This window comes from Ictidomys tridecemlineatus, chromosome 4, assembly GCF_052094955.1.
Source record: "Ictidomys tridecemlineatus isolate mIctTri1 chromosome 4, mIctTri1.hap1, whole genome shotgun sequence".
NCBI lineage: Eukaryota > Metazoa > Chordata > Mammalia > Rodentia > Sciuridae > Ictidomys > Ictidomys tridecemlineatus.
Window position 1 is genome coordinate 95328697 of NC_135480.1, and position 23337 is coordinate 95352033.

Sequence of the window (23337 nt, forward strand, 5' to 3'; positions counted from 1 at the left end):
AATAAATAAATAAATAAATTGCCCTTTCAGGACTTGCAGGACTTATGAAGTGCTATATTTTCTATGGTCCAAGAATCCATCCCAAAGTCAGATTAACAGTTGTTTATTAGTTCCAAGTGTCTTTGCTCTTCATTGTCAATAAACATGGATAGAACCAAAGTGTACAAGAAACCTTGTTAAACACTGGGATGCACAGAAGCATGGCAAGGTGCTTATCTCAGATGTGTGAACAATGTTCTTGGGAGACAGGCTGACAAGGTTTCTACATTCAAGTTCTATGCCCTAGTAAAGATACTGTGTACCCAACAGGGTTCAGAAAAGGAAGAAATCACAGGGTGTGAAGTCTAGAAAGGCTTTTTAGAAAAGACTCAGACCTAAAGGAGTAACAGAGAAGATGGTATTCTAGACAGAGGGAAAAAATTAAGGCTGTGACTTTCTCCCTGCTGAACTCAATTAATAAAGGCATTCTCCTCCTAAACAACATGAGAGGAATAAACCAAATCTCAAGGTCATTTTGGGTCCTATGGGGAGAAAAACGATTACAATGGTACAAAACCTGATGGCTTCTAGAAGTAATTATTAGATATGAGGTGGAGGGTATAGGATGATGTTAGAAATTTGTTTAGAAAAATGTTTTATTCCTCCTGACAACCTTCAACAACAGGGAAATTATCCAAATGTTAGATATAGCTGGATCAGAATTTCTCTGAAAAGTAGAATCTCACAGACCAAATATTCTCAATCCAAAAACTTAACATAGATCTAGGAATTTCATCTCTTTTAGGTATGGTTTTCAAACATTAAGTAAGTCCTGCTAGAACTGTTTTTTTTTCCATAAAAAAAAGAACTAGCCCTCATTGAGCTTCCCAAAGGCTTCATCCTAAAGTTTCAGGACAAATATTCTGGACTATTTGCTAGAAGGAAAGTTTGTGCATCGAAGGGTAGGCTTTAGGGAAGTAGGATTTAAAAGCTGAAAGCAAAAGAAAACATATCACCTAAGAAAAGGAAAATTAAAGTGTCAAGATTTATTTTAACATTTTCTTTCACAGAAAATACAGTTAAGTATGGCATGTAAACACTGACACAAGAAATAAAGTACAAGATCAGGAAGACAAATGAATTGGATAATACTCTTGCTTCCACACTGTACTGCTTCCTGATTTCATTTGCAGCATAAATCACATGATTAAATAGATTGAAAAAATTAAAGGCAACATTCAGATTTACAAATACACCAGAGAGCCTCTAATATCCAACAATGCCATATGGAATTTTGATCTTTCTGTTGCAAAAAAATTAAAGCTAAGTTCCATGTCCATTTATCTGCTTTAGTCAAGGCATTTAATGTAGGGGTATAAGAATGGATTAACACATGAGATTTACTATGTCTGTGGGAGTCAAGATTTAATTATGCCTCTTTTCTCTCATTAGAGGAACTAAAATTAACCAAATTTAGAGCAGGGCTGCCTGGTATGGCCATGTGAGTATACAATCACAGTGAATTCTTATTTCTATAAATCTCAGGAAATGCAAAATACAAGAAAGGATTGTTTACCCCAGATCTCATGCTGCAGAAATACATAGGGTGTTCAAAGTTTTTTCTCAGAAATTCACACTAGAATGTATGACCTAAATAAATAGCTGGGATCAAGAATTACCTTGATTTGAATCAAAGAATCTGCTTCTAAACTTGAATTCAGTAATAAAAAGAATGGGTTCCAATTTGCTTGATTATCCCAAAAGATTAAAATGACCTGTCTTCTTTTTTATCAGATGACACCTACCAGATGAGAGGTAAGTTTTGGTTATAGGTGTCTACCACACAGACTGGTTCAGTAATGGCTGGTACTAAGTGTCACAAAATTCAGTTTCAGATGGCTGCCCGAGAGCTGGAGATGAGAGAATCCTAGATTTGCCACAATTAAAGGCTTACAATCAAGGTCTATTATGAATAATCTGTAGTCCTCATTCTTCAATATTTAATAATCTCTGGAATAATAAGTATCTTAGATACTTTTTCTTTACCGGATCAGAGGAGTTAACACAAACTGAATTTTGACTCTTTGGAGGAGAAATGCTACCCTGACCAGATGAGGTAAAGCTAACATCCCTGTATTGCTAAGAGATGGACATTTTAAAATATCACACACACACACACACACACAAAAAAAAAAACAAAAAACACTTTCACACAAAAAGCATTCAATTTGAATTCCTTACCTATAGCAGATGGCACAGTGCTCTGCAATTTGTTGTGCTCTCACTAAAGTTACATAGAACAGAGAAAGCCAAAATAAGGTTTTCAAAGGGATAGGAGCTGAGCTGATATTCCCAAGGAGGCCCTGAATCAATTCTGGACTTTTTTTTTTTTTTTGGTGCTATAATTAAGTTCTTGCTTAAAAGGTCTTTTTAAATATTTTTTCCCCAAAATAAACAAGATGATAAAATCATCAGCATTCTACCTCTTTTTTGTTTCTGTGCTGGAAATTGAACCCAGAACTTTGCCCATGCTAAGCATATGCTCTACTACAGAGCTACTGTACCACTTTCATTAGGGAAAAAAAAAAAAGCACTCTCTGTTGACCTCCATCACTGAACTTTTCTACTTACAAGTAAGTAGGCAAAATGCTTCAATTACAGTTCCCTGTCCTGTGGGCAGATCATATATTCACTATTTGCTTTAGGAAACAGTAATCAAATATTGAAAATTAAAAGCCAGAGATTTTTCAAACAAGTGGGACTTCAGTCTATCTTTACTTTCTAGTTACTATCTATACCTATTACCTTTCCAGTGCTTCAACTCTAGCTCAGATATTCCTTTAGCATGAATCTCCAGAGAGACTTTTTTTTAATTATAACTCCCATTTTTCCTGTTATCACATCTTCTCCTTTCTTGGGTTCAGTTCCTGTGGGGAAGATCTTTTCTTGAAAAGTAAAAGATGGAAAAACTAAAGATTCACTGTTTTCAGATACCAAAAACATTGACTTTTAAGGAAATAAGGCACCTATAACGTGGCCCCCAATGGACAATAGAAATAGTACTGATAGTTGGATCCTGTGTGACTGCAAAAGAACATGACTTCCAAAATAAGCAGTACTTTCTGGCCATGGGCCTGGCAATATCACAGAGCACTGCTTTGTTGGTTTATCTAACATTCAGGCAGATTGAAGGCTCCAAAGAACTCAAAGAAATATAAATAAAATTCTTCCTTAAAATAGAAAGTTACACTATCAATCAGGTCTCTGGTCAACCTCATCATCAGTATGTTTTCACAGTTGAGGAAGCATGGAAAAGCACTAGATGAGAAAAGTCAGGCAACATAGGTTCTAGCTAGCCCCTGCTCAACTACTTACTGACTGTGACCTCAGGCAAGTCACTTCACCTCCAATCCTTAGTCTTTTTCTTCATCTGTAAAATGGGGATAAATCACCTGCCTTGTTTACCTCACACTGATTGTGAGGACCAAATGAGATGTTGGGAAAGTGTCTTGTCAACTGTGAAATACAATGTAAAGGTAAAGTAATAGTATACACTTATTACATTTTAATTGGGTCCTTATCATTGCCTATTTGCCTAGAAGTGCCCCATGCAGGATGTGCTTATAATAGAGCTGAAAAATAGGTACTATAATTATATACTAGTCCTTTTCACTAGGGTTGTTACAAAAAAAAATACTTAATTTTTTCAGAAATGGTCTTAGAATACATTACTTAAAAACATGAATGTCATCCAAATCTACCAACTGATAGAACCAAATTTTGTCAATGATGCCCTACTCAGTTATATTTTAGTCTGTTGATTCCTTTATACAGAGAAGTTTAGAATTATAGAGCATGCTAAAACTTAAAATAACAATAACAACAAAAAACTAACCATACAGTGAAAGTTAGTTGTAAAGGAAATAAAATGAAAATTAGAGGCATCAAATATAATAAAATCAGGTCACAGTTCCTCAAATGGTAGCCTTTTTCCTGAGATAGCTCCAGGACAGGGTACTAGTCCTGTGAAGTGCTTGATAGAAGCTTTGTCTTGCTGGAGATGAAAAGGACATGTCAGTTGGCAAGTAGGCTATGCTCAATTTCGGCACTAGGATTTGAACAAGGTCTGCTAGGACTGCCAACAGCTTTGGTGGAGGAGCCCACATGGCCTAAGAGAGCCTTGCTAGTTCTCAGATGCCAGGCCAGAGTGTGGAGAACAGCTTAACATAGGCATCCAGTCCAGGGACTTTCAATTCTTCCTGTAAGGTGATTCTGCTCTTCTCCGGTCTAGTGAATAATTTAATAGAAGAAAGACAATGAGATATGGAGCAATATATCTCTCCCTGCTTCAGGGTCTTTCTCTATCTGCAAGAAGTTCACATGCAGAACAGAGACAGACTAGAAGCAAATGCAACTATGACTAGCCCAAAACACCCAGATTCCAGTATTCATGTCAGATGACTTTTATTACAAATATTACAGGCAATGACTTGGAGGGAGTCAGAGGAATCACTAATTAACAAGATGGTTGTCCTTTGGGACCATGGGTGTGTAGCTAACCTCCACTTTTCTTCCTGGTTTGCTTTGTCTTCCGGGGTTTAAGGATAGTGTAGTTTGCATACACTGTATACTGATCTGAAAGGTAAGGGACATAGAATGCCCGAAGCAGCTTTGAAGATCTGAAAAAAAAAAAAAAAAAAAAAGGAAAAATTTATCACTTGGGAGAATATACTAATGATACTTAAAGGAAACTCTATTTTAAGGATTATTTTTATGTTTTTATTTGTGAACTATAGTTATACAACAATAGTGAGGTTCATTTTGACATATCCATAAATGCACATAAGAAAGTTTGCTCCATTTCAATCCCCAGTGCTACGTCTTTCCCTCCCTTCCTCCTTCCCACTGATCTCTTCCTCTACTTTACTGGTCTTCTTTCTATTTATTTACTTATTTTTAATTGGTATATTACAATTATATATAAAAATAGAATGCACTGTAATATATTCATACATGGACACAGAATAGTTTGGTCAACTACATTCCCCAGTTCTTCCCCTGTGAGGATTACATCTTATACAAACAGCACATAAAACATAAAAGCCCTGTTATTTAAGTAACAGATCATGATAAAATACTTAAGAACAAGTACCTTGTTACTCATGACAAACAGTCTCCCTAATAAATTACGGTATGCCCTTCAAAATAGCTCTCACGTCTTCATTTTGCATAAACTGTGCCATAAAAGAGTTCTAGGTCAATCAAAGGGCTGCTATTCCTGAAATGAATTCTTAACACCCAAATGGTTACTACATGTAGTGATAGAAAATGTAGTGATGCCCAATACTGTAATGATTCTGACTCCAGCTCTGAATTTTTCTAGATAGGTAAAGAAATCTGTATCCTGAGAGTCTACACATGTCTCTGGAAAATTGTATCTACTTATCACTGAAATAGGAAAACTGAAAACCTGAATTTCTCAAGAGTTTCTTAAGAAAGTAATAAGTGCAGAAAATTTGCTTTTAAATGTGTAATTCAATCAATCTGCTAACCCTATGAACAAAGTGACATTTTTAGCCCTCTTTTTTTAAATATTTATTTTCTAGTTGTAACTGGACACAATATTTTTATTTTATTTATTTATTTTTTATGTGGTGCTGAGGACTGAACCCAGGGCCTCACATGTGCTAGGCGAGCACTCTACTGCTGAGCCACAATCCCAGCCCCTCTTTTATAGATGGGAAACTGAGGTTCAAACTTGCTCCAAGTCACACAGGTTAAGTAAGTTGTTCAGGATCATCCAGTAAATGATGGAGACTCATTCACATCCAGGCTTAATTCTAGAGTCTGCATGCTTAACAATTATAGTTTATCCTACATCCCAGGAATAGGCAAAAAGAATCTATCATTTCCTAGAAAAAAGTTGTAGTGACAGCTTCAAATTCTTTTTTTTTTTTTTACTTTTAAAAAATTTACATGTGACAGCAGAACGTGTTACAATTCTTATTACACATATAGAGCACAATTTTTCATATCTCTGGTTGTATACAAAGTATATTCACACCAATTAGTGTCTTCATACATGTACTTTGGATCATAATGATCATTTATAACCCCATGCCCTCTCCCTCCTCCTCCAACCCCTCTGCCCTATCTAGAGTTCATCTATTCCTCCCATGCTCCCTCTCCCTATTCCACTATGAATCAGCCTCCTTATATCAAAGAAAACATTCAGCATTTGGTTTTTTGGGATTGGTTAATTTCACTTAGCATTATCTTCTCTAACTCCATCCATTTACCTGCAAATGCCATGATTTTATTTTCTTTTATTGAAACAGCTTCAAATTCTATATGAAGCTTTACTTCCTGACTAATTTCCGAGTCTGAGAATCTAAAGTTGGCCCACCTACTGCCACCCTAAATGAGATTGCTCAGGGGTGTTCCACTGCCAGTCTTTTTCCAAATTCTAAACTTGTAAATGTCATGTCAACGTGGCATTTGTACTGGCAGCCTACCTCTAGGTTTGGCAGACTCCTGCAATGCCTGCACACAATGATATCGTGTGCTTGGCAAACACACCTCTTAGCAATACTTCCCAACTGGGATGCTGGCAGTGCCCTGTGCTCGGAGATGCACTTCACTTCAGCAACTAACAGCTCAAGGGCTTTGATAGAGAAAAGAGGCTTAGAGGAGGGACACACAAGATAATGCAGGGCCGCTGAAAACAGAATGAACAGGAAGAGGAAGCACCTGCCTCAGACAAAAGGAAGTTAGTTTACTCTTTTTATTCAGGATGCACAGGTAAGGTGATGATCAGAACATAAACATACAAGCTAGAGCAAACTCCTGCAAACCTAGGAGTTATTTCCATTCCAGACGTCATCACAAAAAAAAAAAAAAGCTTTATCAATATATTCATTATGTATTTTTTATCAACTCAGCCCTTGGTATGACATCAGAATTCACTGGACCCAAGTGTAATTTTATAGTTTCTTTTTTGGAGAAGTTCCTTGCTATTGGGGAGGAGTTCTATTTACAATTTTATTCTTTTTAAGAGTCTTCCAAAAAACAAAGGAAATATGACAGCTAATGAGTAGTTAGTTGCATTCAGGGACAATGTTCATTTCAGTGGTATATGTGTGTTTACAATTACAAGAATATGGAAAAAGTTGTTATATTTAAGTTATTATTACATTTTCAAATGAAAAAAATTGTTATCCTTTTATTCTTTTTTTTTTTTTTAAGAGAGAGTGAGAGAGAGAGGGGGACAGAGAGAGAGAGAATTTTAACATTTATTTATTTTTTCTTAGTTCTCGGCGGACACAACATCTTCGTTTGTATGTGGTGCTGAGGATCGAACCCGGGCCGCACGCATGCCAGGCTAGCGCGCTACCGCTTGAGTCACATCCCCAGCCCTATCCTTTTATTCTTACTTTTGTAAGTTACATATAAAATAGCTTAAAAGTATAAAAACAGTCCACTGGACTGAGACAGTAGATGGTGATGACTATTTTCCTGGTATGCTGACAGACTGTGCCAGGGAGTTCCAAAGATATTTTGGAAAACTATCTTGGGCTGCACAAAGGACATACCATCATCAAAAATGCTGACTGGGCTAAAATGGAAGAAAAACTCCTATGCATTATTTTTTAGTACAAATGTTCAACTGAAAAAAGATAAAAGCAGAGATTAGGGAAAATATTTGCAATACATAGAATTGAGGATTACTATCTACAACATATAAAACGTTCCTGCAATAAATAAGAAGACAAGAAACTTGGGGAAAATGATAAGGGATATAAATAGAAGATAAATGCAAATGACCAATACCTAAAATGATGCTCCATCTTCCTAGTAGTCACAGAAATGCAAACCTAGATATAATGTTCAATAATCAGGCTTACAAAAGTTAAAAAATCTGATCAATATCAAATACTGGTGACATTACCAGTGAAAATGTAAATCCACACAACCACTTAAAAAGGCAATTCTAGCAATATCAATTAAAACAAAAATTATTGGGGCTGGGGTTGTGGCTCAGCAGTAGAGCGCTCACTTAGCACATGTGGGGCACTGGGTTTGATCCTTAGCATCACATAAAAATAAAAAATAAAGGTATTGTGTCCAACTACAACTAAAACAAAATATTTTTTAAAAATTATGCACTCCCTATGATATAGTAGTTTTAGTTTTTACTTTATACCATCTCATTTATTTTTTTTAAATTTTTTTCAAGTATTTTTTTTTAAATCTGTCAGTGAACCTTTTTTTTTTTATTCTATATAGTGCTGAGAATCGAACCCAGGGCCTCACACATGCTAGACAAGTGCTCTACCTCTGAGTCACAACTCCAGTCCCCCATCTCATTTATTTATTTTCTTATTTCACAAATAACTTAGTTTTCCATTTGTAACAGAAAAATTCAAACATATATAAGAATAGGTAACAAACAGGCATGGTAATACACACTGTAATCTCAGCAACTTGGGAGACTGAGGCAGAGGGATCTGAAGTTCGAGGCCAACCTTGTTAGCTGTGTGAGACCCTGTCTCAAAAAATAAAAAGAGCTGTGGATAGAGCTTCATGATAAAGTGTCCCTGGGTACAAATATATACACACACACACACACACACACACACACACTTATTATTATACAATTAGTAGAAAAAAATTTCAAAAAAGTTAACCTCAAATTCTTTAGAAAAAAAAAACCTAAGAAAACCTATTTGCCTACTATGTGTAAGGTTTTGTATACTGACCAGGTAAATCTAAAAGTCTGTTCTCTAAGGGTTAACAATCTACTTGGAAGAAAAAGAATACAGACGACATGTAACTATAATTTAGCATATTCTAAATACTAAATCACTGATACACAAGTTCTAAATGATAATACTGTGATCGAACTGTGAAGGCTGCAAAAAAGCATATAACCTACATCATTTAATTTTATCCACTCAACATTCCAAGGTACAAAGTGAAAAAAGCAACTTCTCCAATCATAACCAAATTCATGGGGGTCTGAGGTTAAATGCTCTGTCCACTCAACAGTAACTAGAGACAAACTAAATAAATTCCAAATTCTTTCTCATGGACTACAATGCCATAGGGGATGTAGCTCCTTATGGTTTACTGGTCCCACCCCACCTTGTCATTTTCCTCTTTCCCCTCTATGCTCCTACCTCACCAACCACCTTTCAATTCTCAAAAAACACAAGTACCTGCTGGGCATACTAGCATGCACCTGCAACCCCAGAGCCCCAGGAGGCTAAGGCAGGAGAATTATAAATTCAAGGCCAACCTAAGCAAGACTTCATGTCAAAATAAAAAATAAAAAAGGGCTGGGGATATAGTTTAGGAAGAATACCCTGGGTTCAATCCCCAGTACCACAAAACAACAAAAATAAATAAATAGCCAGGCACAGTGGTGCACGCTTGTAATCCCAGTGGCTCAGGGGGTTGAGGCAGGAGGATCAAGAGTTCAATGCCAGCAGGTAAACTAGAGGTGCTAAGCAACTCAGTGAGACCCTGTCACTAAATAAAATACAAAACAGGGTTAGAAATATGGCTCAGTGGTTGAGTGCCCCTGAGATTCAATCCCTGGTACCTCCCCAAAATAAATATCCACCATATTCCTTCAACTCCTAGGGCCTTTGAATATGCTGTTTCCTCAGACTAGAGTACCCTTCCATCTGTTTTTCTAATGTCTGAGTCCACCTCATTTTTCATGTCTCAGCTTAAAAGTTACCTACTTTGAGAGGATGTCTAACCATCCTATAAAATACTAGGTTTCCACTACTTTTACTTATTCTGTCTCAGTGTGCCTCGCAAATTCTTTCATTGAATTCTTCACGATCTGTAATTATTTGTTGGTTAACTTGGTTTTTTGTCTTTCCTTCCACCCACACATCTAGACTTCAGGGACCATGTTTGCTTTACTTACCAATATGTGTCTGGCACTAATAAATGTTAAAAAAAAAGTTGGAAGGATGAATGGATGAACAAACAGATGAACGAAGAGAGCAAGGGAGGGATATTACACAAACAAGGTATTAATTTAAGTCAACTTAGTTCAACCCCAAGTAACTGAGTACTACAGCAAAAGAATGAGTTAAATAAGTGCCAGAGATGCAATGATGAACAAGAAAGGGTTTTTATTGCCAATAAGGAATTCAAAATCCAAGAATCTGTGGTCTGGGAAAACCATCTCGCTGAGGACAAACATGGGTTTCACTTCAATACATCAAGAAAGTCAAGAAACACCCAATTCTGCTATGTTCCTTCAGTAATAAAACTATTAAGTAATCAGTACCTAGTTCTAAATAATGTACTTGTAAAACAAGGAGGCATTTCTAGTTAAGTCTGAACATGAAACTGTATAAAAGGTGGGGATTAAATATAAGGAGATGCTAAGAAGAATCTATTTTCTAGTATGGCACTAGGAAACCCTCTCTCAAAAATGAGCCTCCTTTTCTCTTGCCAACTCTGGGTGTTGACAGCATCATCTATCTTAACATGCACAGCCACTAAATGACTTCTAGAAGTAATAAGGAACCAGTCAAGGTATACCATTCTCATCTCTGAGCTGGATGAGAAAATTCTGTTAATATTTTGTTTGTTTTTAAACCAAAAAACAAGTTGGCTTATGTTCAATTTCTAACATTACAGCTGCTAATCTCAACTTCTTTCTTTTTTTTTATTAATTTGTTGATTGACCTTTATTTATTTATATGTGGTACTGAGACTCAAACCCAGTGCCTCATGCACGCCAGGCAAGTACGATACCGCTGAGCCATAACCCCAGCCCTTCTTTCTTTTTTAAATTAACAAACTAAACTTTCTTTTTTAAAATTTTTATTTTTAGTTGTAGTTGGACACAATATCTTTATTTATTTTTATGTGGTGCTGAGGATCGAACTCAGTGCCTCACACATGTGAGGCAGGCGCTCTACCACTGAGCTATAGCCCCAGCCCCAACAAACTAAACTTTCTATTGGATTAATTTCTTTACCCATTAATAGCTTTAATATGTTAAGCATGACTGGGGCATTTTGAATTTGTTGTATAATTGTTGGAAAAAGATGATCAAATTGTGTTGTGCTGGTACACGCCAGTAATCCCAGCGGCGCTGAGGCAGGAGCATGGCAAATTCAAAGCTAGCCTCAGCAAAAACAAGGCACTAAGCAACTCAGTGAGATCCTTTCTCTAACTAAAATACAAAATAGGGCTGGGTATGTGGCTCAGTGGTTGAGTGCCCCTGAGTTCAATCCCTAGTACCAAAAAAAGGTAATCAAATTGGTTATTTGCCTTTGTGAAAGAAGAAAGCAATTGAGTATCAGAATACTATGGATGTGCACACATTTACACGCGCGGAAGCAAAGATTAGATTGAATCACAAACTAGAATAAAATTCATGCCTATCAAAACTCACACAACAATGTCTGCAATAAAGGGAAAAGCTAAATGACCCTAGGGAGCACAGCATAAATCATAGAGACATGAAATATATACCTCTATTATGGAAACTGAAATATTTCCCCTCCTAGTGAGAAAGTCACTCAAGCGATACAAGGATGAAACAGATCTGGACAAAGCAATCGCCTGAACAGCATAATTAGCTGACAGCTTGGAATGTTTCTAATTCAATTACTAGCCCTATTTATCAGAGCTGGGGAGAATTTTGCTGTGGAGATTTAAATCTGCACTTGCTGACCTCAATGGAAGATTGGCTGCCAGTTCCTGATGTCACCAGTTCAGCAAGCACAAAAGGAAATGCTGGGGCAATTTGTCATTTAGAAAAGCTAAATCTATCTATCCATCCATTCATTAAAACATCAATATCCCCAATAAACATGTACACAGGCCTATTGCCAGTTCTCTTTCCGGCTGGGGCTTTTTTTTTTTTTTTAAGTTGGTTTTCTCTCTGTATTCTTTTGTGCTTAGCAAAGTGAGAGACCTTTCACAGCTACTTTCACTTCTTCAGATAATCTCAGAAATCCTTCAAGACTTAGCCGTAGACAACCTATTGTCTCTTATTGAACAATTTAAAAATTGCTCAAAAAGTTGGTGAGGAGCAAAAATATGATTGTTCTTAATAGTATTTAACAGAAAACGGGATGAGGGACATAACACTAATGGCAGTAAGAGCAGAGGGACTTCTAACCCTGTTCCTCAAAAGAAAATAGACATGGGAGTGACTTGTTATATGTTCTACTCCACTAGAACTCCCGTTCCCTGAGCACAGAACTTTACCTATCTACTGCCATAGAAAGTGCTCAGCATTATTCTGTGAACAACATAATATGCCCTGACTCTTAGAACATCTGGCTTACTCCCCTCTCCTTTCTTGAAATATTCATCTTCCACAAGGAAAAAGAAATTTCAAAACCAATGATATTATTTATATTTTCCTCCCAAACAACTTGGTACTATAACCATTAGGTGGGCAGAGTAAAGCAGGTGCCTGCAGTATGTGTGGAGTGGAGGGGGAGCTGTGGTAGCCCATGGGATGTAAGAGTGCAAGTGAAATATGGGAAGAGTCTGTTAGCAAAGAAAATACCACTGCCTTTGGTCAGGTAACCTTCTCCAGATTTGGGTTTACATAGAATTTGCTGAGTCATCATTACCAATTTGACCAGTGTGACTTTATTTTCAGCAGGCATATACAAAAACTCTTGTTATTCAAAGAATATATTCTCAGTTTTGACTATTTGGAGTAGCCTCCAAGGATCCATATGTGTAATGAGTAGGAATGTTGCTGAGGCACAAATTGGGATCATGGCACTGCAGCACTGGAATCCAGAGTGAATCACTCTGCTGAGTTGTGGCCCTGATCAACACTGGGCATAACATCATAACCTCTTGACCCGTCACCTTGAGCCAGTGTTCAGAAGCAGAAAATGGAAAAAGGATTGCTATTAGACAACTGGATATTTTCTGACCTCAGTCTCACCACAATTGCTGGGGAAACGCTATTTTCCAGCGTTTTTCTCAGTGATTGCTACTGAAAGATATAGATGGCATATGCTCCATTCATCATTCCTGTAGAGAAGATGCCCAACAGCATTCAGAGGGTCTCTCCTCCTTCTTTTTGGACCCTCATTTGGGCTACCTCTATATGAAAAACAGAAGAACCTCTGGAAGTCACATCAAGTAAATGACTCAGGGGCCAAAGTTCTACAGAGAAGAAATAAACAATAGATATACTTTAAAATAATTCAATGATCTTTATTTTACTAAATAAGGACACCTGACACTTCTTAAGAAATCCCTGGTTCACATTTTTTTTCCTTTTTATTCTAATATAAATGCAGTTTTAAGAATGTGAACTACCAGGTGCAGTGGTGCATGCCTGTAATCCCAATAGCTCTGGAGGCTGAGGCAGAAGGATCTTGAGTTCAAAGCCAGCCTCGGCAATTTAGGGAAGCCCTTTGCAACTTAGCAAGACCCTGTCTCAAAATAAAACATAAAAAGAGCTGGGGATGTGGCTCAGTGGTTGAGTGCCCCTGGTTCAATCCTTGGTCTCCCCTCCCCCCCAAAAAGAATGTGAACTACAATAAATGATCAATACATATTTAAATATTTTCTAAGACCCTAAAACATGCTGTAAAGAATTACTATTAGATGTTGATCATCTATGTTCTCAAGAAACCTAGAACAAAGATTCTAATGCTTCCAGACACTTAGCCTACTAGTTAAAAGCAGTAGCAGTCTTAAAAATCTGTACACTATGTACAATGTCTTCAAAACTTGAGTCTCTATAGCATGGACTTGGAACCCAGGTGGCCTGCAGACGGCCTCTTTCTAAAGAATGAATTTCACAACAATAAGAAAGCAGACTAAGTCTTCAGGAGAATAAAAACAATGTTTATTCTTTTTATTCTTTCTAAAATGTCAATAGATCTCAATGATTAAGCAACTGAATAATATACTGAGCAAAACACTAATGTGTCTTGAAGACAAATCTAGCATGGGGAAACTGCCAGATGAAGGGTCTCAGGAAAGCACCTGGGGGTGAAGAAAAAAGAGAAAAAGCCAAGAAACAATAATGAAACAGTAAGCACAAGAGAATAATAAGCTGATAAAGAAGTACAAAAATACAGAAATGTTGGTATCGTCTTTCTTACTATTTCTCAGTGTTCTTGGCATCAGTGAGGAAAACACAAGTGCACTTAAATTATTTCTCAGGAGAATTAATGCTACCTAAAGGATTGAAACACCACTGGAAGCATGTCAAACTTGGCCTGCATGGGCTGGGATTGTGGCTCAGCGGTACAGCGCTTGCCTAGCATGGGAGGGACCAGGGGTTGATCCTCAGCACCACATAAAAATAAAGGCATTGTGTTGTGTCCATCTACACCTAAAAAATAAATATTAAAAAAACCTTGGCCTACAACCAAATTCATAGATGTCACAGGGTGTCATCTCCCTTTCCACCTGAGTTGCAGAAGGAAACAGCCTGTCCGACAATCTTGTACACCTTATGCCTATTTTTAAGAAATCACCTTTAATGGAAAAATTATTTATTTTGGAAGGAGAACAGCATTTAAAAAACTATGGTAATTTTAAAACATATCCATAAATTCTTTGACACTTCTCCCATAAATAGGAGACTTCCAATTTCTCTCCCCTTGAACATGAATTATTCCTGTGGCTAGCTTCCAACCAATAGGATGAGTCAGCAGTGATGTTGCGTGACTTCCAAAGCTAGGTCATAAAAACTATACAGCTCTTGAGTACTTCCCCTTGGAAGTTAGATACCATGCTGCAATGAAGCCCAGATCACATGGAGAAGCTTCATGTATGAGGGATTCTGGTCAACACCCCTGCTGAGATCTATCTAAGAGGCAGCATCAACTACCAGAAGTGTGGGTAAGGAAGCTTCTAAGATGTCTCCAAACCTGGCCATCATCTGTTAGCCAATGCATAAGAGACCCTGAGTGGGAACTGGCTAGATAAGTCCAGTCAAATCCCAGAACCAAAAGAAAAAACTATTATAATAAACTATTGTGTTGTACCAATAGGTTTAGATAATTGTTATAGTGCAATAACTAGAACATAATTTACTCTTTTTTAAACTTCTTAAATTTGTTCTTTTTAGTTATACATGACAGTAGAATTTATTTGTGATATATTATACATACATAATTTACTCTTATTGCTATTACTCCAGTGGTCTTACTATCTTCCAGAAATAAATGATTCTGCTTAGCCAGAGCTGAGGGGTTAGCAGCGATAATGGCTTCCATTAACCAGACCACCCTATGGAATAGGACAAAAATTAAGGGCACAGGTTTCATGGGATCTTTAAGCCTTCTACTTCTTCTTGGAGGTTAAAACTAGAGCCATGGTCTTAGTAAAAATTCTCCAGAGCAGCTAAAGTTCAGTGACCACTGTGAATTCTGTGCTTGGCACTGAAAGAACATAAGCAGCATATTATCAGCACACTCCCAACCTTGCTGGGGTGTAGGTCCTTTCACTAGAAGAGACCCTTCTCCTACCATATCAGCTGAGGGGTCTGACTTCTCCTTTTTTACATCTGATCTTCACCTATAATGACAAATATGGAGGGCTTTGAAATCCTGTCCTGTGTAAGTCCCCCAAAATTGTCTAAAGTCTCTAATCAGGCAAGCATAAAATTCAATTAGATAAGGTTAACATGCTCTAAAATAGGGAAGTATAAAATCTCACAACCCCAAGACCACAGGTGAAAACACAGCAAACATGACAAAAGGGACCTATAATGAAGGAGGAAACAGTGGGTAGGAAGTGGCTGTGCAAAGCAATAGCAGGGCCTCTCAACTTGTTCCAGAGCTACACACACACCCTGCTGCTCAGGAGGCCAGCTCCAACATCCTGGAGAGGCACTTCCCACCAGGTTCCCACAGCCCAACATTCTTACCACATTCAGAAAGGAACCCACCACCAAGCTGGTAATTTATTGCTATCTTCTCCCTTCAGTGTCTCTGGGGAATCTCAGAGTAGGCATTATAACCGCCCACTTGTCAAGCTATTTCATACAAGTAGCAATTATATCATGGTTCAAAGAAAGACAAAAATCCTCTCTTATTTTAGAAAGTATATAATATGAGATGGCCATAGAGTGACAAATATGTCCAGTATAAAAAGTGATACTACCAGTTAGTTTAGACCCCATATCCTAGGAATCTCATAATCCTTGATAAAAATTAGCCAGACACAGACATAGCAAACCCAAGGAGAGGAAAATATGGCTCTAGAATCAGCTATTTGTGAGTGGAGACTAAAAACTAATTTTTGAGATCTTATTCCTAGATCTTCTCTCAAGCTAATAGTGTCTTGTGTCCCTCCTAAGCCTCTGATAAAGCAAAAAAGCCAATTAGGAAAAGAAGTGAAGGAGAAGCTGAGCTGTCATTCTCCCAAATGGGCAGATACCTTGTAGCTTTACTTTACCTTTAACTTGACTCTCCATGGGTTCACCAGCAAACGCCGCCTTATCTTATAATAAGTTCAACAACAACAACAATAACAAAAAATAAGCTTCTTCACATATTTACTAATTTTTGGAATTCCTAAGTCTGCCCCAATCATAAAACTACCCTAATAATCTTTAGGTTGCTTCTCCCTGGCAAGAAATCTTCAATAACACACACTTGAGAGTAGGATTTTTTTTTTATTTTATTTTTTTAGTGTGCTGGGACTGTTTTCTATCTATGCTGATTGCTTCCCTTTCAGACACCTGAGACCCAATCTAGGCTCCAACAATAAGTGATGTCAACAAATAAAACCTAGAAGGAGGGAGGAGGAAAAAGAGGAAAGGGGGAAATACTAGGCCCAATTATATTATTATATCATGTGCAGGTATGAATTCCATTATCATGTATAATTATAACCAATAAAAAATAATGAAAAAAATAAGTAAATAAATTATGGTCAAATCCATATAGTAAGCATGGACTATGCACAAAGAAACTACATCTCTATGCTTCATTCTCTTGCCCCTTTTTAGGACAAGCCTCTTTCTTTTGTCACTTTAAAGCAGAAATCACAATGGAGGAAGGATAGCATCTTCAACAAATGGTGCTGGGAAAACTGGAAATCAATATGCAACAAAATGAAACTGAATCCCCTTCTCTCGCCATGCACAAAAGTTAACTCAAAATGGATCAAGGAGCTTGATATCAAGTCAGAGACTCTGCGTCTGATAGAAGAAAAAGTTGGCTCCGATCTACATATTGTGGGGTCGGGCTCCTAATTCCTTAATAGGACACCCATAGCACAAGAGTTAATAACAAGAATCAACAAATGGGACTTATTTAAACTTAAAAGTTTTTTCTCAGCAAGAGAAACAATAAGAGAGGTAAATAGGGAGCCTACATCATGGGAACAGATTTTTACTCCTCACACTTCAGATAGAGCCCTAATATCCAGAGTATACAAAGAACTCAAAAAATTAAACAATAAGAAAACAAATAACCCAATTAACAAATGGGCCAAGAACCTGAACAGACACTTTTCAGAGGAGGACATACAATCAATCAACAAGTACATGAGAAAATGCTCACCATCTCTATCAGTCAGAGAAATGCAATTCAAAACCACCCTAAGATACCATCTCACTCCAGTAAGATTGGCAGCCATTATGAAGTCAAACAACAACAAGTGTTGGCAAGGATGTGGGGAAAAGGGTACTCTTCTACATTGCTGGTGGGACTGCAAATTGGTGCGGCCAATTTGGAAAGCAGTATGGAGATTCCTGGGAGAGCTGCGAATGGAACCACCATTTGACCCAGCTATTGCCCTTCTCAGACTATTCCCTGAAGACCTTAAAAGAGCATACTACAGGGATACTGCCACATCAATGTTCATAGCAGCACAATTCACAATAACTAGACTGTGGAACCAACCCAGATGCCCTTCAATAGATGAATGGATAAAAAAAATGTGGCATTTATACACAATGGAGTATTACGCAGCACTAAAAAATGACAAAAATCATGGAATTTGCAGGGAAATGGATGGCATTAGAGCAGATTATGCTAAGTGAAGCTAGCCAATCCCTAAAAAACAAATGCCAAATATCTTCTTTGTTATAATGAGAGCAACTAAGAACAGAGCAGGGAGGAGGAGCAGGAGAAAAAGATTAACATTAAACAGAGACATGAGGTGGGAGGGAAAGGGAAAGAAAAGGGAAATTGCATGGAAATGGAATGAAACCCTCATTGTTATACAAAATTACATATAAGAGGTTGTGAGGGGAATGGGAAAAAAATCAAGGAGAGAAATGAATTACAGTAGATGGGGTAGAGAGAGAAGATGGGAGGGGAGGGGAGGGGGGATAGTAGAGGATAGGAAAGGTAGCAGAATACAACAGTTACTAATATGGCATTATGTAAAAATGTGGATGTGTAACCGATGCGATTCTGCAATCTGTATTTGGGGTAAAAATGGGAGTTCATAACCCACTTGAATCTAATGTATGAAATATGATATGTCAAGAGCTTTGTAATGTTTTGAACAATAAAAAAAATTTAAAAAAAATAAAGCAGAAATCATCTATATCTATCTGCCCAAGACAGAGCTTTTTTTTTTTTTATTTTCAAAAGAGTTCTGATTTGAATGATATATTACAGATTACACAAAAGCAAATTCAAACCAGTAAAAGAGGTATATTAAACTCATCCTCAGGTCCCTCATCCAAGAGGTTTCTTTACATCCACACTCATGATTTCCTCTACTTGAATTAAATAAGTGAGTCTTACCTCTTTACCACCAACACTTATCTTGCATTTCCTTTATGTCTCAGCTCAAGTACCATCTCCTTCAGGAAGCCCTCTTGGTGTTCTCTAACTTCCTTTGCATCTTCTTCCTTTGAAGTTCTAGCACATGATTTGGCATTTCTATGGCCTTAGTACTATTTTGCTTTCTTTCTCTCTCTTTTTTTTTTTTTTTTTTTTTTGGTAGTGGGGACTGAACCTAGAGCTACAGTCCCAGATCTTTTTTTCTTTAATTTTGAGACAGGGTCTAAGTTGCCCAGACTTCCCTCAAACTTGTAGTTCTCCTGCCTCAGTCTCTTGAGTAGCTGGGATTATAAGTGTATATGCCATTGAACCTGGCTTTGAGCACTATTTTCAAATTGCTTTCATAAATGTAAGTATTCCCACATTGAGTGCTATTCAAGAGCAAAGTGTGTCTGTAATTACCTCTTTTACATATTTTTATGAATCTAGCTCTGCCAGGTGTGATGGCACATGCCTATAATCCCAGGGATTCAGGAGGCTGAGGCAGGAGGATCACAAGTTCAAAGCCAGCCTCGGCAATTTAGCAAGGCCCTAAGCAACTTAGCAATACCCTGTCTCAAATAAAAAAATAAAAGGGGTTGGTTTGTAGCTCAGTGGTTTAGCACCCTTAGGTTTAATCTAGCTCTGTGGCAAGACACACATAATAGATACTCAATGAAGACTTTCTGATTTCCAAACCAGCTTAACCAGCTGGCTTAAGAACTTAACAAGAGACTCTGGCACCTCCCTGTTGCTCACTCCTCCCACAGCACCCAGTACATGTCCTTTAAGCACTTAACACATTTGATAATTCCATGTTGATTTGTATAACTATCTATCTAATAATGCCAGCCTTTTCATTATATTGTAGGGTTCAAGAGGACAAGAACTTGGGTGTATACTGATCATCACCATCTACCAGTGATCCATCATAGAACCTGCCAGTATACTATAAACATCTGCTGACTGGATGGATGATGAATAGAAAGACAGATGAACAATGGAATATAGAAAAAATTATCTCAAAGAAACGAACATAAAGAAAGCAGATTAAGATTTTAGGGACTTGGGCTGGGGATGTGGCTCAAGCAGTAGCGCGCTCGCCTGGTATGCGTGCGGCCCGGGTTCGATCCTCAGCACCACATACCAACAAAGATGTTGTGTCTGCCGAGAACTAAAAAATAAACATTAAAAATTCTCTCTCTCTCTCTCTCCTCTCACTCTCTCTTTAAAAAAAAAAAAAAGGTTTTAGGGACTTAAACATTTGAGAAATCAATCTACTTACATTTCTGAAGAAACCAGGTGACTATATGCACAAGCTTACTAAAACCTTGCCCATTCCAAAGAAAGAGCTAGAGAATAGGCAGGTCTTTTGCCCCATCTGATCTAAAGTCTAAAACATGAGTGATCATTTCATCTGGAAGGTACCATTATTTCTCCTTGTTATGTAAATTGCTCAAGTACAAAGCCATCATTTCTAGAAGACAGAGAAAATGTTAACAGCCCTAGTGAATAGGTTTGAGGCATTTGGGGATCATGTATCCCAAAGCACTGCACACACAACCTCAGTGTGACAGCTCTGAGGCTTACAGATTCTGACAGTACCATCTAACTTAATTGGTCCAAAGTAAGCAACATGAGATGTCATGGTGCTGGCAATAAAAATTGCTGTGGCAGGGGACTGTAGGATCCTGCTGTTTCTGTAGTTAGACGAATAAATAGCAGGAAAAACTGAGGAAGAGAAATTTAAAGAAAATCAGCATAATTTTGGAACCCTAGGCAGCTTGCTAATTAATTGAAAGATCTGACATTTCTATAATACTTTAGAATTTAAAAGCACTTTCATTTTTCCTCGATCATTTAATACTTACAACAACCCCATAAAGTAGATAAAATATTGTTAATTCTGTTAAACTGATGAGGAAATTTGGGAATCAGAGAGAGGTACTAGAAGCAAGTGGCCAGGAGTAAATTCACAGGTTCAAACCCCACACTGTCTTCACTGTGCTCTGCTCACCTCTATGTGAACCATGCCTCTTCAAGTTGCAAGCCAATGACTTTAGCATAGGTCATGAAAATGAAGCCCTGAGTACAATTTATGAGAAATAAAACCCCTCTGAAGGCATTTCTCAGTTCACCAGAACTGAGAACTGTCTGGGAGTTGCTGTTCCCTCAGAGCTAGCCATCTTTCCAAACTCAGGTCTCAACTGAAAACTAAAGGCTCTTACCTATCTCAAGTCCTACAGGAAAAAAAAAAAAAAAAAAAAGCCAGACAGCAAGAACACGGGTGAGGTACAGAGCTTCACACCATCACTGCTGCATCACTCTTCCAGCTCACATCTATTGCTACCCCAATTTGTTTTGAGCATCCCACATCTCAACACCTTTCATTGTCTCTCACCCACCCAAATGCCCTCTGCCATATCTCTTGCTGCCAAGTTAAGGCAATACCACTCATTAAATCATTTCCCTGCATAAATCAACTTCTCTGTCCCCTCTCACACTTTGTTAATTTTTTTTTTTTTTGGCAGTACTAGGGCTCGAATCCAGGTGCATTTACCACCAAGTTATAACCCCAGCTATTTTTTAAAAATTGTATTTTGAAAGCTGGGCTGGGCTCAGTGGTGCAGCTGGGAAGGCTGAGACAAGAGGATTGCAAGTTCAAAGCCAGCTTCAGCAACACATGGCACTAAGCAACTTAGTGAGACCTTGTCTCTAAATTAAAAATACAAAATAGGACTGGGGATATGGCTCAATTGTTGAGTGCCTGAGTTCAATACCCTATACCAAATGGGAAAAAAAAATTTGAGACAGGGTCTCACTAAGTTACCAAGGCTGGCCTTGAACTTGTGATCCTCCTTCCTCAGCTTTCCAAGTGTCTGGGACTACAGGTGTGCATTACCACACCTGCTTGTTAAATTTTCTTGACTAAAATCCAAACCCAGGGGCTGGGGATGTGGCTCAAGCGGTAGCGCGCTCGCCTGGTATGCGTGCGGCCCGGGTTCGAACCTCAGCACCACATACCAACAAAGATGTTGTGTCCGCCGAGAACTGAAAAATAAATATTAAAAATTCTCTCTCTCTCTCTCTCTCTCTCTCTCTCTCTCCTCTCAAAAAATAAAAATAAAAAAATAAATCCAAACCCATATACAGAAATGTGCACATATTAATCATAACAGCAGTATTATTCATAATAGTCCCAAAATACAAACAATCTAAATGTCCATTAACTTGTATATTCATGATTTAGAAGTAAATAATAATAGGATTAAGCAATAAAAAGGGAAATTTTTTTTTTAATTTTTATTTTTTACTATTTGGTGGACACAACATCTTTTGTTTGTATGTGGTGCTGAGGATCGAACCTGGGCCGCACGTATGTCAGGCGAGCGCGCCACCGCTCGAGCCACATCCCCAGCCCCAAAAAAGGGAAAATTTATGATATTTGCTATAATACATATGGACTTCAAAAACATGCTGAGTAGGGGCTGGGAATGTAGCTCAATGGTAGAGTACTTGCCTAGCATATGCAAGGCCCTGGGTTCCATTCTCAGAACCTTGGAAAACAAAAAATACAGAAAAGCCAAATATATGTAAACAGTAAATAGATCCCTGGTATTTGGAGTGGGAAAAATAGATCTTACTGGAAGATGAAAATGTTGTTAAATAGAATTTTAGGACTGAGGCTGTAGTTTAGCAGTAGAGCACTTGCCCAGCCAATCAAATCCCAAGTGCCATTCCCTGCACCACACAAAGATAAAAGTAAGTAAAATGGTTTTTAAAATAATAAAAGTCAATTGTGGTAATGATTATACAATTTGATGAATTTACTAATACTAATAATTATTTAGTTGTACACTAAAAATGGCTTATATATTATACTTCAATAAAGTTGTATTTAAAAAAAAAAATCAACCCTGTTAAGTTTACCTAATCTGTGCCTTACTAGTGTGGCTACAGCTATACATAACTAGAAAAATACACCCTGGCCACAGAGCCTGTCATTCCCCACTCCTGCTCAGCTCCAGCCTCACTAACCTCCTATTGTTGCTTCCTCACCAAAGTCTTTTCACAGCTTTTCCACCAGATACCCACATGCCTTCCTTCCTCCCTTGTTCAAAGGTTTTGTTTTAATACCATCTTTTCAGTGAAGCCTACGCTAACCATGTAGCTAAAGGTGTATGTAGCCTTTAGCTCTAGTTAACTCTCAGTCCTTTGAACTTGCTAATCTTTTCCCTTAGCATTTATCATATTCTAATATACTATATAATTTATGTCTTATTATATTTATTGTATGTTTCTCCTGTCCATCTCCAAACCACCAAATCACCATTCCCTTCACTCCTACACCTGAATCTCCTGATCTCCTATCATTCATTCTGAGACCTTTCTGAAGAGTCAAACAAGCCCTGGTCTATTTGGTGTCTGTATTTAAGATCTAATACGACCTATCCCAATGCTGACTGAGATTTGAAACTGAAAATTATAGACATGAACCTCTAGTTTCTCAAGGACACAATCTTCCTAATAGTGTCAGAATACTCTCAGTTTACGTAGCTTAAGTTGTTTACCAAAAATAATCAGTATTGAACACTGATTTATT

General features: G+C 37.7%; 1 protein-coding gene across 9 annotated transcripts in view; it reads right to left on the bottom strand.

Moving 5' to 3' along the window:
* Alg9 (ALG9 alpha-1,2-mannosyltransferase) overlaps window positions 1-23337 on the bottom strand; it is a 101326-nt gene that overhangs the window by 11850 nt on the left and 66139 nt on the right. The window contains exons 15-16 of one of the 9 annotated variants that reach the window (XM_013362375.4): window positions 4540-4658; window positions 1011-4266 (exon numbers count right to left, since the gene is read on the bottom strand). The exons of 7 other annotated variants lie outside the window; for them this stretch is intronic. In XM_013362375.4, the coding sequence (XP_013217829.4) occupies window positions 4229-4266; window positions 4540-4658 (157 nt within the window). In that variant the 3' untranslated portion in view covers window positions 1011-4228. Of the gene's footprint in view, window positions 1-1010; window positions 4267-4539; window positions 4659-13821; window positions 13984-23337 lie in introns of those variants that run through there. One more of the 9 variants, XM_013362376.4, reaches the window with a different exon arrangement.